The sequence below is a fragment of the Stegodyphus dumicola genome, chromosome 5, assembly GCF_044657685.1.
Source record: "Stegodyphus dumicola isolate Sdum_Otavi_A_Nest chromosome 5, ASM4465768v1".
NCBI lineage: Eukaryota > Metazoa > Arthropoda > Arachnida > Araneae > Eresidae > Stegodyphus > Stegodyphus dumicola.
The window spans coordinates 112,982,852-113,002,489 of record NC_140772.1 but is presented as its reverse complement, the minus strand read 5'-3'; the positions used below and the strand labels follow the sequence as shown (position 1 = coordinate 113,002,489).

Genomic DNA, 19,638 nt, shown 5'->3' with positions numbered 1-19,638 from the left:
GAAAAGCTGTCAGATTTTATATTACGCACAAACAGTCCCCCCCCCCCATTTACAGACACATACACGTTTCGAGAGCATTTGGGCTAGCGCCATCTTTGTGCTAAAAATATTTAAAAATAGCATATCTTTAGAATTTCCGATAGACAGTCTTGCGCGCTGGAGATAAATGTTTTCTTCTCTATAGTGTTGCCACTGCTTGCTTTGAAATCGTTTAGTTTTTTAATAAAAAATTCGTCAAAGTTTTATAAAATATGAAATAGGCAATAAATCAAATTCCAAATTCGGGCTTCCAGGTGCTCATGTTCGGGTGGAGGATTACGTTATTCAAAATTTGATGACTCTAGGTACCGTTATCACAATGCGAGAAACATACATACATTGATGCAGATTCTTCATTAGTTTCTTTAAATACAGGGCGATAATATTTGGTGGCAACAATTTGAAAAGTGATGCATTCAAGTGATTCAACGCAAAATGCAGTTTCGAGAGTAACTGCCCTTCTGGGCTAACACCCTTTTGAGCTAAAAATGATGCAAGCATTTAATATTGTTAATTATTTTTATATGATTAAATCAATTAACTCATTCTATACGTACGTACATATAATTCAGTTGAAAATTATAATAAATAATTTCAATTTTCTAAAACTAGTAGTAAACTATAAAAACAAATATTTCAAATTATTCAATTCCTCAATAATTGATGATATTAAACGTAAAAATTGTATTTTATTCATTAATAAGTAAAACAAAGTTAACAAATTAAAGATGCCCAGCGCCTGAGAAATTTTTTCAAGGTTTCTCACAATCACGAATGATTCTTAGATATATTTGTATCTGCATTATTGCCAATTTAGCTATAGTTGGGTGTAATAGTTGGGTGTATAGTTGGGTGACCTTACAAAAACCAGTCAGACAAGTACTGTCGGAATTCATAATCTGTGCGGCTGATTATAACAAAAGAACCTGCTGCATGTATAAAGAAAGAGGGGGGAAAATGAATTTTAAAAGGAAAAAGACTTTGCAATTTGTTGAGACAGTGATTAACTATTAATTAAACGAAAATTATCGATCAAAATTTTCCAGTGCAAAACAAGAAAAAAAAAAAAAAAAAAAAAAAAAAACACAATTTGTAACATGATGCAAAATGTGCGAAAAACATACTCTCGTATTTGTACCTACGTATACAGAAACATACATGTTACGATAAAGAAACTCTCCAATTATTTTTGGGCATATGACATAGTTCTAAATGTTGAACTTTCTTTCATATAAACTTTGGTCTGAAACTTGAAAATCACTGTATAGTTGTTCAGGTCTTTATGAACAAATATTATTTCTAACTCCATCTGAATTATTATACTGGAATACTTAACATGGTTTAAAAAAAATCGTAACAACTGTAACATTCTGTAATTTATATCTCGTAGCATTAATTGTCATAATTTACTTGTAACTATGTTTATTACTTACAATATATTATATGAACGCTTACAGTTATAGCCTATATCTATTTAAGCATCAGTATTTAAACACTACTGTGAAATTTGTTAATTTATGAAGAATAAACATCTCTTAAATCTGAATCTCTTTTTCACAACGATAACTGGCATATCATGCAAGAAAATACAGACCCTTTGTATGCTGAATGCATTCGCCACATAACTGTATTTTTAGTAGAAGTAAAATTTTCATGTGCTTTAAATCCGTTACAGTTTAACTACTCTAATACTACTATTCAGTTCCTTGTTTTGCGGATATTTGTGCTTACACGTCAAAAGCATGGTTGACAAGATTTTACTTTTGTTGCCTCATCAACATGAATCATTACATCCTAACCGACACATCCTTCAATTCTTTTTTCAGCTACCCTGCTCCTACTTCTGTTTCATTCTTGATCACTACCAATAGACAATTATACTGAAAATTCGCTTACACTGATTTTATCATAATACCTTTAAAAAATTAGTGATGCCTTTACATTTACTAATATTAAAAAAAAATTGTTGCAAGAAATTTTTGTTCGTATAATTTTTTTTGTAATAATTAAGAAAAAAAAATTGCAATTCAAATTAAAAATAAGACAACCATCTGCTTATTAACGTCACGTGGATAAGGCCGCCAAACATTGGTAATGGCGGTCACTTCGCGTTCGATTTCAGTGAATGAACTAGTTGCACAGTAAGCAAATAATTTTGTACAGAATTATACACAGTTGGTTTAATTCTTATTTTAAGAAGAAGACTTTTTATATCAGAATTTTTTACATCAGAATATTTTTTATATCATAATTTTTTTTTATATTTTATATCAGAATAAATTTCTCCTAAATATCCAGAAAATCTGACGGTAACTTATATATACAACATGACAGGATTTAATATGGTACCTTTAAATTCAAGCTTTTTAAAACTGTTTTTATACGCACTTGTCAAAATCCAAAGCTGTTATAAGTACCATGTAAAAAAACACCCTGTAGTATATCCCTTGCAAGCTGTCGATACTGATTCATAAAGAAATTATGCAGTATTGCGTAATCGTGAAAAGTAACAACAAAGATTTCAAAATTATGGGGGGGGGGGAGGAGGCCTTTTCTTGCATAAATGAAATGGTTTAGCATACATTTATAAATGCTATGCTTTTTGCAACACTGGGGAGGTATTTCTTAAACATTCACAAACACATATACAATAAAAAAAGGATAACTTTTGTTTGATGCCAAATCATAACTATGATGAAAATTAAAGGCATCACGGCGTCCTTCAAATCAAACTGAAACGGAAAGAAAAAGTAGAAAAATTACACTTAACTTAAAACCATAAATATGTGATAAAATCTAAAGGGATTAAATATCAATATTTTTTTACAGAACGTTGTCATACAAAAGAAAATCAATATTACAATCCTAAAGCAAAAATATACATACGTTCCTTTTGCTTATTGGTAGCCATTCATAATGAATTATCCCTGCTATAAATGCATCGAATGAGCAGAAATAAAAATTTTAATCAATGGATATACGCTTTCGTACAATCAAGAAATCAGTGAACATCAAATTCCACTTTATAAATCTCTTATACATTAAAAAATTATTCGTCTAACTAATAATTTACTACAAACATGGGTAAAAAAATATGACAGGAAAAAATAAATAAATAAAAAAAGAGGCAGTAGCCTAATTAGGTTTCGAGTAATTACGGTAAGAAGATTCATTCGAATAATGAGAATAACTTACCTATCACGTTTGCACATGAGGCAAAATTCTGTCAGCACTTGATGAACTTGATGAGCAACATAAAATAATATTTTATTCCGAACTAAATTTTCCAATTTATGCAGGGTCACCTCGTCCTTCGCCAGCTTCCAGGCGTAGTCCAGCATCTCCTTCTTCCTAAACACCAACATCCATAACACATCGGTAGGAGATATTGTGTTACAATCACCATCGGCATGACGATGAACAATAGTAAATAAGTCACCTACTGGAGGACGGGACAAAAAGTTCGACAAATGGGACATAAGTACGCGTCGGGTTCTAACGACGTTCCGCCGCATTGACAGTTTTGGTGATGAGAGTAGCGTCCGCAACACGTCCTTAGCAAACGACGCGTAGGCCCCGACTGCGGTCGCAGTGCGGAGATCGAGGAAACTCAAAGGCCCGCTGCAGCGTAACGGCCGGGGGAAACGCATGGTTGCCGAAAAACTTGATGTGTCTTTCAAAATGCCGTTTTTAAATCCCTAATTCTCGTAGCAAAACAGAGCGCTAATTGCGTCAGCTACTATATTAATTGCTCGATTACAAAATAAATTTTAATCGAAAATGAAATACCTTTCTGAGTACCAGCTGAATAAACTGCGAGATAAAAGAATTTCAAATCATGGTGTTACCAATGGCTTAATATGGGAAACGGTTACCCAAAGTAAAACATTCCAATGCAGTTCAATATATTTCACTTGTTAAAAAAAAATCTATATTACAGCCCTATCAATATTTATATAAAAGCACAAGAAACAATAATTTATTAATTAATATGCTTTTTGTAGGGGGGGAACATCCCAAACCTATCTATTTATGAATTTAAGAGCGCTGCTAAAGAAAGATGTGCTAAAGACTAGAACCAATTTTATTCATATCAGCTCAAAATACTAAGAAAAAATGATCGACATCCGATCTTTGCTTCAGCATCAGACAGAAATATCACGCCACTGCCGATCTTTCGATTGATGCGTGGAGGAATAAAACAAACTTTATCCACATCAGCTTGGTGCTAACGGACAGAAATCAGTAACTCATAGGAATAATGGGATGGGTGAAAAAAAAAATGCAACGAACATCTCTTGCATCACAATAATAAGATAAGAGGCACTGTTTCACCCCATAATCTGGGATGATTCATAGAAACAGCAAATACCGCCGGATATGAATTATTCGTGTAGGAGAAGGTAATGGAAGTACGAAGGTTGGTGACAGAATTCGTAATATGATAAAAATATATCACAAAATTCGGCACCTGTATCATTTTTTTTTTTTTTTTTTTATCTGTCACCCTTTTTTGTGGGAAATATTAAATTATTTGATGATAACAAAATGCTAAAATTAAATATGCAACTGGTTGCTACGAAGCGGTTACTTTCATAGCGAGGAATTAAAAGTTTAATTATGTTCAACCAGTTGACATAGACAACCAAATGAGCAGGCCCTTCGATTACATGGAACAGTAAAATACTACACAAACAAGACTGCTGAAGGAGTTTTCTTAAAGCTTCTTTAACCTCGCCCTCTACGTATACTGGGTGTTGTTACAAGTGCATTGTCAAATTTATTGCTTACTGCTAAATTAGAGGGATTCATCCATGTGCTCTACATTTTTCCATTTTTACTTTTTCTCCCATTCTTCGTGATCGAAGTACGTAACATATATTCCTACTCCCCACTATATTATTACCTTCTTACCAATCAATGGCCAAGTATAAAGAAAAGCCAAAAAATATAGTAGCCCATCGCGAACTTGGCTTTCCGTGACTGAATGCAACTGTATTAAATGTTTGTTATTTTTCTCTCCAAGTATCTTAAAGACAAGATTCAAAACGTTCGCCTATAACACAGCTCTCGAGATCAATGCTATAGTAAAGTAACCTAATCTAAACTATTTTCCTTTACTATATTTTAGAATTTTGAGAACTTAAAACGCTACCATTACGCCGTTGGAGAACCTGTATCTTTCATACTGTAGCAAACAGTTGCTGAACACAAAGTAGCAATTTTCTTAATTCTGCCTATTTTATCAATGCATATTAATTAGTTTCTGCCCCTTCGATTGAACAAAACTTTTATGGTTAAAACATTTTCTTACTATAAAAATGTTTAAATGTCAAAGGTTAGTGCCACCGTAACTTTTTAAACGGTTTTAATATAAATGAATTAAAAGGGAGACGATTTCAATTTCTAAGTAAACTTTGAAGTTTAATACATTTATAAAATTTCATGCCGTTTAATGAGTAATAATAAGCATACAGCTACAGGAAGAAGTGGGCAGGAAATCATAATCTCACGATTCGTCGTGCAGGTGTAGTGCCAGTTTTAATGGAGAGCATCCCAGAGAGCAGGTGTAGTGCCAGTTTTAATGGAGAGTCGTGCAGGTGTAGTGCCAGTTTTAATGGAGACCATCCCATCCTTCATCCCCTTTTTCTGCCACCAAACCACGCAAAAGGGTTTTCAGCTCGCTAGCATTTTAAGTCCCCCCATGCCATTCAGATACTAACAAACATCCATTCCTTCTCCAGGATTCGAAGCCAGGCCTAACGATACAGCAGCCAAATTTGCCAGCCACTATAACCGATCAGGGCAGTACTAACAGCAAGTAAAAGTTTAAATTATAGAAACGAATGATATGATTACAAAATTTATGTTACAGCACATTTCATTTTTTATTACTCTACTTAAATTTAAAAGTGCGTAAGATGAATACGATACACTTTGCAACCAATATCAGCTACCACAAAATGCTAACAAAGAGTTATATTCGCTGAAAATTATCTCTGAAACAAATATGGTCACAAAATAAGACGTTCTGAATGGCCTATCCTTGAAACAATTTACAACTCACATTTATGATGAAATAATAGCTTGTAACCTTTTACTCTAAATAAATACATCGATATTATAAGCCGAAATACATGAATACGAAAGATAATAAATCCAACGAATCAAACCACAGACGGCGAACTTACACAATAAAGCAAAATTTCATATTAATATTTGGTTCACTGACAGAAACCAGATCGGCTTAATGAAGCTTTTCAAGCAGTTTTCAAGGTTAATAGAAGTGGACTGGATTATTTGAATTACGGCAAAGGACTCGTCGGGTATCTTACTAAGGAAAGCTATGCATTCGTGGAAGATGTTTTAAAATAAACTGGCTTATCTTCAAATTACACATGGAGAAAACGATGCAAGCCTGTTCGTCAGGAGTTTAACTTGGGTCGAACTACCAGTGTTCAGCGACTTTACTGATTGGCCTCTAGCGGGCATAAGATTGACTGGTTTGCATTTCCTTCTTTAATAGTGCATAATCACAGCGACAAGATGTGGAATTCAAAAAACCTATTAAACTTTTGAAAATTAATTAATTTTATTTTAAAAGTTAACAAATACTGCATACATATATTACACATAAGAGAAAAAAAAAGTTTACTTATATTCTTCTACATATTAGGGAAAAATACGGGATTCAATGCTTCCTACTTGTAAAAACCATTTATTAAAAATGCTCAATTATGATCTGCAGTACGGGTATCGTGGATATAATGAAACTGAATTTGGAGATGCTTACAAAAATCAGTTACAATCACGTGACCCAATATTACTGAAACACGTTCTCGTCTCTAAACATTTTCCTCTATGACAGACAGAGAAACAGCACAGCTCAAGAAAACAATAGCTATCGAAATTACTTTGCCCTTCACTGAAATGCATAAGTTTTTTTTTCCAGTCAATATTTAAGAATTATAAAAGGCAAATTATTGCTTATGAAACAAAAGTAAGACTATTTTGCTTCCAATTAGACTACCATCTAAATGGTTTTCCAAATCGCTTTTTTTTTTGCTTTTGATTTGCGTTTTAAACTCCGCCCAGAACTGCTCATTTTCAACATTTAATCAGGAATATATATATATATGTGTGTGTGTATAATTTATTTACTAAAGAAATATTGATTATATTAGCTCCTAAGATTAATTCTAAAAAGAGTGAATCTATAGTTAGTAAGTTTAATTCCGAAAATTATTTTAAAGTAACTTGAATGTAAATTGTTAAAAATGTTTAACGGGGACTTGAATTAAATCATGAATAACAAAATTTAAATTGTAAAAAGAAATTAAATTAAAAGCAAGTAATTAAATTAAAAGCAAGTAATCATTGCCATTGATCGGAAATTAGTTGACTTTTCAAGGGGAACAAACTAACTCCCGTTCAATGAACAATAATTAAGAAATAAATACGAAGGTGTTTCGTCCTTTACTCAAGTAATAAGACGATGCCAAGCTGGCAATTTAAGTTAGGCCAAATATTTCCGTGGATTGAAGGGATCAAAAACCAATGCAGAGCACCTATATAATTGGTTTTATTTAATTTTTTTTTATCACTGATACTTATTTGTGAAACATACAAACGTTAACGTTATCAACGAGATTTTACATTATCTTTTGATTGAAGGAAACATTAGAATTTTGCTTTAATAAAACTATCGAAAATTTCATTACAGCAATAAATGATAGAGAAAAATTGGTGTTACTTTTCTTTATTTCATATAAAGCACGAAACAAATATAACACATCTAATGTATTATAAAAAAAGCTGATGAAATTTGGTAATGCATTCTCTAAACAAAACTTTTAATACAGTTTTATGAGTTAACTGCTAGATAATACTAAGTATGAAAATATCGAGCACAGGCGCAGGAAACCTCTGAGCATTTCGAGATAATCTAAAACATATCCCCCCCGGGGGAACTCAGAATTGTTCCACAGAATGCTATTCACAGAACAGGAACCTAGATCATATTCCCACGAAATTCCTACAGCCTTTTCATAAAAATTATGCCTTGCTAATATATGATTTTGTTTAAAATTAATAAAAACAGGCCTGTGTTCCAACTATCTGTCAAGTTTAAAATTATTTGGAGTTTTTATTTTTAGATTTGATTAATTCAACGCTGTTTTGCACAACTTATTTAATTAGCATTTAAATGAAGTTATTTATTATAATAATCACCTAAAGACAGCCTTTCTTAAGAATGAAGTCTTCTCGAATGATTTTTTAAGGAACACTGATTAATTTTCACGTTACCAATAGGAAAAGAATGAAACTTTGCAGCTAGCTCGCTCAATCGTTCGGGGAACGAATTGTTTAATAATCTTAGATACTTGGACATCGGTGAGCAGCTAGTATTTAAATTCGCAAGAAAAAAAAATATTCTCTTTAAATGCTCCTATCTGCTCAAATATTCAATCTTTTAAAATTTCCATTTAGCGTTTCTCTTGAATCTCATCATGTTTTATTTAAGTTTTGTTATATTTGAGCGAAAACTCAGCATGGTACAAGTAAAAAAAAAAAAAAGACGAGGGAGCAAAATTGGAATTGTTCAAAGTATTTCGGTCCTCTAAATGTACTCGTTACTGAATTTTTACTGATAAGTGAGAATTCAATTTACACGGCAATTCCTAGGGTATTTCTCTGAAAATTCGAAAAAATAAGGAAGTATTGTTAATTATCCAGAATCAGTACACACTTTCCAAATGTTTATTGATGGCTTGTAAACCACTGATGACTGGTTGTCTGGGTTAGGAAAAATTCCTTTGCTAATTTAATCTGATAGTATATATAGCAGAGAAGTTATGTTAAAGGATTTTGGTTGTTGATTTCGGCGAACTACTAAACGACTGCTTGTCTTATAGTTTGTTACTTTAGAACAGACACTTGGATGTGATTTTTTTTCTTCTTCCTAAAACCCTGACTCATAATTACAGGAACGACTGCTGTGGAAAAAAGGCCGAATCCTGTAATTTGCTAAAATTTCCCTAATTCTAACCCAATCCCCAGTTTTGATAAAAAGATTTAATATATATATATATATATATATATATATATATATATTCTTGCACGTGTAAGTTTTAGAAAAAGCGTGATCCTTACTTCTGCAATATAATGATTATTGCTTAGAAAATGACCCTCGCAAAAAGCAGATTTTTATAAAAGCAATTTAGTGAACAATTAATTGCAGGGTTATCGGGTTCCGTTGCGTTAACACTCTTTCTGTTTGCTTATTTTGCGAAAATTTAGTTTAGTCGACAGGTAAACAGATAATAACAAGAGAGTCAAGTGTCAGGCGAGTATCTGCAAGTAACATTGATTGCATCTGTTTGTCAAGCTTCTTTTTTAAAGTACTTGAGCAATAAAAAATAGAAGTCATTGTATGTAGAAGATACATAAATTCTCAATAACTATTACCACTTCGCCTTCGCATGAGTTCATTTTAAACTTAGACCCTCTTCTTTGTTAAGTATAATATAATACTGTAGCAATGGTATTGAAAATTTTAAGCAGGTTTTTAATAAAAGTCATTATTATTTTATGAGTTGTTTAAAGTGAATTAAATTTAGTTACTAAAACAGCGCAATATATATATATTGGTTCACTCGAATTACTTTGAATTTTGTTAATTTTATGTTTATATTTAAACTGACATTTATTTTGCATAATTTCCTGAACGCAAATTTCGTAAAATTTTCATAACATTTTTACGAAGTTAAAAAATAAAATTCAATTCTCTATAACCCTTCCGTCGACCTACTTTATTTCTATAAAATATCTGAACCATGAATTATTCCCTCTTCAAGTTACTTCCTATTTGGAAGATCATAAAGCATTCCAGATGAGGTGTTAGAAAAAAAAATAAATAAATAAACCAAGAAACACACTTTAGAAACGGTTTTGGAATTGCAGGCTCTCAGGGCGTTGTCCGATTTTGAGCGATCGTCACAGGTGAGATGACAAATGCTTCCAACAAAAGCTTAAATGAAATGTTTTAGAACAAATTTCGGACAAACGAACTAAAAATCCCCTCCGGCAACCAAAAGAAGAAGGGGAAAAAATACAATTTCATCTTAAACATTCGCGAGCCAGTCATAAAATAAATTTTAAATAATATCTTTTTCATAATAATGCGGATTTAGGAAAACATTTCTTTCCTCTTTTATCTTGGTATACAAAGCTTCACGCATCGCAGCGGATAAATAATCCCTATATCCGCAAAGAATTAAGTACCATTTCTATGTCCATTTAAAAACAGAAAAGTTTTATTCATTTATTCACTGAATTCTTGTGAGAGATAAATGCTAAGGAAAAATCGCATAATTACAAGATAATACACAGCTTCAGAAGAACGGACTTCCTTCTAAAGACGCAAAGCTTATCAATCATGCAATATAGTCAGCGCATCGGACAAAAAAAATTAATATGCATCAAATGTTCACAAAAAGTCGCAAATACTTCCTTCTGCAGTCTAAAAATACATTTCTAAAAATTAAACGTCAACATTATGTACGAAAATGTGCAAACATTTTTTAATAAGCAGATTCGTAGTTTTCGCAGGCAGTATGTGTGAAAAGTTTTGTATGAATTCATTCATCCTCTTCCGTTTTATTCTTTATGCGTCGTTTCAGAAACTCCAACTGATGATTTCTGTATCCTTTTTCCCTATTTTCAATCTCTAAGCGAAAAGTCACCCAGAGACGGGGCTAGGCTTTTCACCATCTGGTAGTCTCTGCAGTTTCTAAATTCCCTTGCTCGGAGAATCCAAAATTTTGCCGGCCGCGCCGGTTACATTGGCTCTGGTGCCGACCTTAAAATTCATTGTTTAGAAACATTGAACTTTATTAATAATTCTGTTAATTTTCATTAATTTTGTATACGCGTTTATGCTAATATTTATGTCAACTTGTGATAATTATAATTACGTTAATTTCCTAACATTTAATTTTTAGTTCATATATTCACTTTTCTATTCTCCTGGCTTTCCGTGATACTAGAAAATATGTGCAAATGCTTAGCTGAAATTGACTGCGGTTTCACGCTTTCCTCGTGCTATTTTCCGACCACGATTAGCCACTTAGTATATAAAAGCTCAATATGAAGTTCTATATTAAGCATATTTCCAAGAATTTAGTGATCGGACAATTAATTAATAAATACTAGTGAGTCTCAGTTCAAAACTGAATGCAGTCTTGCAGCTCTCCAATTTTTGTGTTGCAAGTGAACATCATGCTGCGTATCACAAGTCGTCATCCAATAATATTTTTAATTACTACATGCGAATTTGTTTGTAAGATGTCTCCTGTCCCGTTTTCGTGCTCATGATAATTAACTTGATATTTGTGCAACCTGAAAGCTAAGCAGTTAAGCTGATAGTAGGATTATGAGTACAAAGTATGCCATAAAGTTCATGTTGCTTCATTTAGTAATTCACAATACGAGATTCTAAGTGAACTAACTATAAAAAAAGTGCTCATATCACCTAAAAAGCAATTTTAGATACAAATATTAGGCGAGTCTAAATTATAAGTCAATAAACAATAATCGTGGCATAGCGTAATTCTCGCCCGTCTCCATGCCAACAGAATAAAAGACAGGCATTTAAAATAAAAAGTAGCATTCCTTTGTACAAAATTTCAAGGATTAAAACTGTGAAAAACCGTAACTCGAAAATGACAATATTTATGTTCTTATGCTTTAATTATTTTGAAAAAATTTACCATACAGCATTACAAGTCAACATCCGCTGTTTCAAATGATTATGTTATGCAAAGGATAGGGAAGTGCAAGATGTCAGAATATGAAATAAGACGATTTTCAACAAAGATGAAACGGGTTTGTTTGGTTTATTTGATTATGGCAAAGCACTCGATGGCTATCCTCCACGTTACATATGGGGAAAATCACAAAAACGCCCATGCAGCCAGCCCGTTCGGGGGGATTTAAAACTGGAACCGAACTACCAGCGTTCAGCGACTTTACCGCTCGGCCGCTGGTGGCCCTACGACGAAACGGGATGCATTACACTAAAATATATTAATATAGACAATATCGTACTTTGTCAATCCTAAGGTTTTGAGCGGGCATAACCATGAATAATCATGATCAGGAAGGGTCTGCATTTGTGGTTATAGTAAAACCTTGGGCAAAAGTATGAGTTTGCCACAATGGGGTCATCCCCGTCCTAATCAAGATCACTAAAAAGAATGGAATCGAGGTTTATCATGTCTCATATTTTTATCATTTCATTATTATAAGAGGGCTTTGTTTGTTGCCTACGGATTTTAATGTCCTCACTTTCTAGACATTATAATATTAAATGTTCAAAACTTTCCGGGATTCGGACCTTAACTGTTAGGTGTACGGATAGCCTTCTGTGACCAACATAGAGTACCTGGCTCGATTTCAAATGCTATTAGGTTTTTAAATGAAGAAATGGCAGCTCATTGAAAATTCGGAGGCTGGTGGCAAAAAAAGCCAGTTGCACGCGACTGTCGTGATTTAACCATGTGTAACATGCATATCAGACAATATCGCTTAGAAAGTCTTTCTTTAACAGACAAATGTCACGTGCTTTAAGCATGAACAAAAATACATACGTGCAGCTCGGATAGGAGTATCTAGGGAAAAAGCTTAAAAGCGGCATTTCTCCTATGCTTGTATTCCTCCCCCTTTTTTATTTGGTATCACGTTTTTTAATTGGAGAAACATTTAATTGCGAATAACACAGATAACGAAACACGGCTGAAAATAATGTGAATACTTTCAACAAAGATGAAACGGAGAAAGGATAAATCAGGTCAACATCCAGTGAAATTTTAGGAGGAAATACAGTCTTTCGTCTCCTGAAAAGTAATATCCTGACAATCAGTTTCATCAAAGTTTCATTATTTGCCATAGAGTTTTTAAAATTAGATTCTCACAACAGAGGTACACATACAACTCTTCTCCTTGCGGCAAGAAAACGGTAATACTTTTACAGTATAAAAGAGCTTTTAACGGTTAGAAAGGTAGATTTTCAAGCACTTTAGCCAGCGGCTAGAAAAATAAAACCTTATTGCGGCACTAAATAAATTAATAAAAGCTCCTTTTTCCTTTAGGTGGCGGGCGCACAGGATGGATACTTTGATTCCGGCGGCAAATAACTAAAATGGCAAGTAATTAAGGCATTGCACTATAAAAATTAAATCCGAATAAATTAACAAGGCTTACAGCTTTTACATAAAACTGCTTTACCAGAACCTCTTTATTTCGTATACAAAACATAGATCTTTTACATATGCATTATACCAAAACATAAACAACAAAAGATATTTCGCAGATACATGTATCTGAACTCCAAAGATTACATGTTTCTTCACGAAGGCATCAAATAAGCTGTCAGCCGTTCACCTGTTTCACGCACAATTAACATTTCCCACAGCAGTTGTCCTATTCCAGAATTAAAATTTAAGAAATGAAGTATGTCAGCTGCGGCGTAAATCCCCGAAGCCATGAAAGTATTGCTTGCAATCTGAGATTACCTTCAGGGAAACTGAGCCAATCGTTTCCTTGCCCCCGCGAAGTCGTTTATCACGTTATGTCGCACTTCCTCCTCCCTCCCTTGATCTCCATTCACTTATGCACACAAAAAGAAAAGCTTGAGAGGTTTCTCTTTTTTTTTTTTTCAAATAAAAGATGACATCTCAAGAAGATGAAATATTTTGATGTGACAGAGATTTTTTAGATACCTACTATTCACGAATGTGTCCTTCGAATGCTGACAGCTAAAAATAACACAGAAAGTTTGGGAAACTTTTTGTCACGCATGCGCAAAAAAGATTACGTGCATGTATTGAGATTTGTCGATAATAAAATTATTTGTGTCTTCGTGTTCGATATCTTAAAAAAATAAATAAATAAATAAGAAATGGAAAAAACATATTCGTATAAACTGTTGAATCTACTGTATATTACAAAATAATACTAGTAATAATAATAAATCCACTTGATTTTTGTATTTACGTTTTCTTCTGTTAAAGCTATAATTGCTTCTTAGCAATGTCAAGAAAATGTGCATAATAAACGTGAAGATTTCAACGCCATTTAATGAAAACATAACTATTTAACAAAAGCTTATTAATGTGTCAATTTGTTTCCCACATTATACCATATTACTTTACGTTACACTGTCAGAACAGCAATCATCCAAGTGGTCTTACATGTTGCGAGTAAACAATCCCTGATCATACGATAAGTGCCATATCAAGTCATTGATGACTGATACTATACTTTCCTTTCGGACCACGTCAATCACTGGCAAGCGACCGTGTACTTTCCGATCGGAATGTCACTATTTAACCTATTCTACTACTTTGCTTTCAAAACCCTTCTCATCTGAACGAGAATGCTGTTTATGAAATATAAACTGCTGTTTTGAAAAATAATTAAATTTCATCTTCATAATCGAAATTTCTTAAAACCGAGACTAAAACTTTACATATATTTCAATGAATGAAAGTATCGACATCATCTTTACTTTATTCAGCTTCACCGTTTAACCGTTTAAGGCGTATTGTAAACACATATAAAACCTCCCTGCCTCGAAAAGAGAACAAAACGGGAAAAAAAAAAAAAAAAAAGAGAGAGAGAGAGAGAGAGAGAAGGCGGTAGGGGGGCAATCAGTGTGAAAAATGTAATTTCTTATATGGAATAAGTTAAACAATATTTATATGCTTGCGCTGTGCATTCGGAAGGACTCAAAATAACGCGCATGCCTGAAATTATTTAAAACTAGTTTTTCCACGGTCAGTCTGCAGTGGGTTCGATTTATTAAGAAAATGAGCGCGGTTTCAAGTCTGGTTCAAAAACCAGTTCATTCAACTATTTTAAGCAGACCTTTCATCATTATGTAAAACACAGGGGATATGTCTGTCAGTGACGTAGCTGGGCCAAAGAATATGTATTGCACATAGACTTTATTTGGGTAGGGTTTGGCAAAGGGTGCAACATCCAGAGGAAGGGGGGCGCCAAACTGATGTTACAAAATTTTAGAATGAAATGTTTTCCTGTCTTGCCACACAGAGAGGGGCGCAAATTCTTAAGTTGTCCCCGGGTACCGAAAACCCTAGCTACGCCTACTTTGATAAATGAAAACTTTTCTCCTCTTTCAGATTTCTCAGTATAAAATTATCAGAAAATTACAAAATGAAATTAGCCAAAGAATATAAAATTTAGGATACATAATTAAATATTAATATGTGTTACTCTAGAATCATATTATAAATTATTCAGTGCCCTGAATTATACATTATAAAGTTTGCTTGGATTTTTTTAAAAATAGTAACGACTAGCAGCATGAAACTCTGATGTTTAAATACAGTTTCGGCAATGTTTTTTTTTTTTTTTTAATTTCAACTGAAACTAACCTTTTTTAGCCCAGGGGGAGTTGGCCCAGAAGGCCTATTAATTTCGATATGGCATTTTGCGTTAAAAACTTTACATGTCGGCTTAATGAGTTAAAAACTTTACATGTCGGCTTACTTTTCAAACTGTTGCCACCAAATATTACAACCTTGTATTATACTTAAAGAAATTAAATAATGAAGAACCTGCATAAATGTATGCGTGTTTCTCGCATTGTGATAAAACGACGGTACCTAGAGCCATAAAATTTTGAATAACGTACGTTTCCACCCGAATTTGGGCATCTGGAAGCCCAAATTTTGAATTTGTTTTATTATATATTTCATATTTTGTCATACATTAAAGAATTTTGAATTAACAAACTCAACGATTTCAAACCGAGGAATGGCAACACTGTACGGGGGGGGGGAATTACCTCCAGCGCGCGAGACTGTGCATCGGAAATTCTAAAGATATGCTTATTTTAAAATTATTTTGCGACATTGCTGCTGAACTGACTTTTATGGTTTATATATATATATAGTTTTGAGACGCTTTTCCCTTGATAAGTCGGGATTAAACCTCGAGTTGAGCTAATTTATCATTTATTGATATTCTGTGTACATATTTTCTGTATATTTGAAATATTTTTAATTATTTGCGTGCATCACTTAAAAATTTAAAATTTATTAGTTTTTTCTCATCCCTCTTTTATTTTGAAATTATCTCGTTTTGTAATTTTTACAATAAGTTTTTACGCGATAACTTTGGCTTCTTTAGTATTGTATAGTTGTTTTTACATGGTGTAACTATTTTACTTAGGAACTACAGTGTCAAATGTAATAGCTATTGAAATTACCTCTTCTTTGCAATTAACAAAATTTTAACAAATGTTCTCTATTCGTATAAAGCTAACATAGATTTAAAATTTAATTAAGAAATTTTAATTGCAAAAATTAAAAATAATTATTGCTGCAAACTAATTTACAATATTATTTAAATTCTAAGATCATATGTAAATTAAGTGCACGTATCTAAAACCATGATGCGGCCGATTGCAACTAAAAAGGGAGGTGCACAACTTCATGTTATAGCAGTCCTATATACAAAATTTCAAAGTTCTGAGACTACTCGTTTTTGAATTATGAGAGATACACACGTACATACCACGCCACGGAACAAATCTCTTCTGAACCCATTTTAAATCAGTTTTATAATTCGTTTGGGGGGGGGGAAGAGTCCTTTATTCTATCTTTACGTACAGATGTCACTCCAAAACATCGTTAAATTGATTTCGATAGCAGTCAAAATGGATACTTTCGTTGAAAGATGATTCTCGGAATTTTTCGTGATTACAATACTTCCTTTATTTCATACAAGAAAGTAAAAATAGGTCTTTATTAAACAAAATAAAGACTTCAAATTTATTTGTGAAATCATTTGTATTCCTTCCTAAAACAAGTCAGCACCAGAAATATGTAGTAGTTATAAAAATAGTGATCTTAATATAAAGTATTTCTGAAGGTTTCACTCACTATTAATTATTGTAATAATTACTTAAGTTAGTAAATACAGCGTTAAATAAGTGCAATAGATGACAAGTTATTACAATAATTTGCAACATAAAGTATTGTATAAAAAATTGGCTCCTACGTAGTTTTAAGAGTACCATCTGGCGCCATCTCTCGCATAAAATAAGAAACAGAATCGAAAAATTGCTTTCATAAGTTAAAACCGAAATGTTAAAAATATTTCGAGCCAAGTTATGATGATGATGACGGATCTTCCATTTTACATTACGAAACTTCAAAGTAGGCAAGATTACTTCCATAGCTTTAAAATCCAACTGAATGTTAAATGGTGAAGAAATATTAGCGCCATCTACACAGGGAAACATTCGATCTTTTCTCTTCGCAAAGGAAGCCTCACATACCGCTTATTTACGCTAATTTACTCTGTATATCATTATTTCATTCCTTAGTTCTTCCCAAGAATCTGTAAAATACACGGAACTCTACCGTACAATAAACTTTTTACAATTGTAAATTGGTGTAAAACCGATTTCCAAAGAAAACAGAACATCACCAATAAAAAAATAAATAAATAAAGTTTATTTTATTAGAAGTTGATATTTTAAAAAATTACCAAAATAATAATAATAAAGTTTATTTTATTAGCAGTTGATATGAAAAATTATGAAATATGCTGAACAATAACTTGCTGTGACACAAAAAAGGAAACTTTTACTTTTCTTTTAGAATCTTGTATTTAAAAGCTTTACGTCAAAAAAATGTTTAGATGATTTATCGCAAAATGAAACGAAAATTTTATTAATAAATACTGCTCATTGAAATTATATATAAATAAACTATACAGATATTCTTATTTTTGAATGTAATAAAACATTGCGAATGTTTCCTAAAGCACAAACGATACAGTTTAATATAACTTAATCTAGCAATTTTATTCTTCAGCACTTACGCTCTATAACCTGGTGGCGCCATCTACTGAAAGACAATGTTTTTACATTCGACACCTAGAATTGAGAAGAATCTGAGGAAACCTTTGCAGACAAATGAGTTGCATTACTTATACTAACAACAGGAATTTAAGTATGGAGAAAGACTAAAACGTAGATTTTTAAGAAATACAGTGTTCTTTTCCAAACTAAGAAACATATATATATGCGTAATAAGCATTTAGATGATGTTGTATAGGATGATGATATCCTGCAGTTGATGAAATTGTTGCATAACATGGTAACAGAGAAGATGCAGCCATGTCCAGTTGATACAATTCATTATTTAGCACAGTATAATTAACATAAACACATACATTTTAACTGATGCAAAAGACATACTGATTACTTCATGGTTATTATCGTACATTTACACATATCCGTGTTATTACAAATTAAAGAAAAAACACAAAAAAGCAGACTATAAGTCAGCTGAATAAAGGCATACACGAGAAAAGAGAAAATTATGACTAAAATAATGAGATTAAAAAAATGGCAGTTTTTTTTGGGGGGGGCCAGTAGAGTATCATTTTATTATTATTGATTAATTAAAAGTCTCGGTTTGAATGTTTCAATACTATTAGGTAAACAATTAATTTTTTAAGTAACACTCGTGTCATAAGCGCAATATATTGCTAACAATTTTGTACATATGTAAATAATTTTAGTGAAATTACATGTAAAATCTTAGCAACTTTTGCATAATGTAACATAACGAGTGAAGCTTCGCAGGAAAAATAAGGTTACAGGTGTATGTTTATTTAACATTGTGGTAACTAGCGAAATAGCGCCAAAATTTTTGGCGGTTAATTTCTGTTACGAAACCGTTTGGCGACGTTTCGGTCTGACCCCTTTATAACTATTAGCAGATCCTATCACTATGTAGCCATATCCGGCCCTATATAACAGAAACTGTACATGCCTTTCAGCAATTTCGAGAAATTGAAGACACTGGAAATTTCTCGGCGGCTGAAGAAAAACTATATACGATTGTTTATGTGCAATTTACCCATAAGAACTTTTATTCACAGTTAGTCATGCCTTGCTTTTCCTAATCGGGGCTGTCTGAGGTGCTGGTAATAGCGTGATTCACGCTGACACCAGCCTAAGGATAAGCATGTATCAATTCTGACTTCAGAGTATTGAGTGATCTCCGTGCGAGCTTTGCTCTTCAGATGCACTTTAAACTGTGTTGGGTTTAATAGTTAGAAGCGGTAACTACAGCTTGTACTCTTTCATACAGAGAACAGTTGTACGAGTACTTTTGTGAAAAGGTCCTGAAATGTGAAGTGTTTCTTTTGGAAAAATTAATTTTATCAAGCTATCATCGATTCTGTGTGCATTCAATCCATTACGAATTAGCACGCACTTAACAATACGAATTATACGACACAGACTAATTTTGAAAAGACGCACTTCAGAAATTTTTTTTTATAAAAAGACATATTTATTTTAAAGAATTTTTTTTTTTCCTGGTGCAATGCAAATCTTTACATAGCACTAAAGCATTATCTTGTGAAAGTTAATAAAAAGGTATTATTTTACTTTTATAAACGTAATTTTTTTATTAAAAACAGGGAAAAAACGTAATTAAAAAAATTGTTTAACTTACACAAAAAATTTAACAGTAGGAAATTCTGTAAACG

The 19,638-nt window shown here is 32.5% G+C and overlaps 1 protein-coding gene across 3 annotated transcripts in view; it reads right to left on the bottom strand.

Annotated features, from left to right (window-relative positions):
- The window catches only part of LOC118186346 (cGMP-dependent protein kinase, isozyme 2 forms cD4/T1/T3A/T3B-like), a 210,626-nt gene that overhangs the window by 55,636 nt on the left and 135,352 nt on the right, over positions 1-19,638 (bottom strand). Inside the window, exon 1 of one of the 3 annotated variants that reach the window (XM_035356428.2) lies at positions 3,235-4,233. The exons of the other annotated variants lie outside the window; for them this stretch is intronic. Within the exon in view, the coding sequence (XP_035212319.2) occupies positions 3,235-3,689 (455 nt within the window). The 5' untranslated portion in view covers positions 3,690-4,233. Of the gene's footprint in view, positions 1-3,234; positions 4,234-19,638 lie in introns of those variants that run through there. 3 annotated transcript variants of the gene reach the window in all.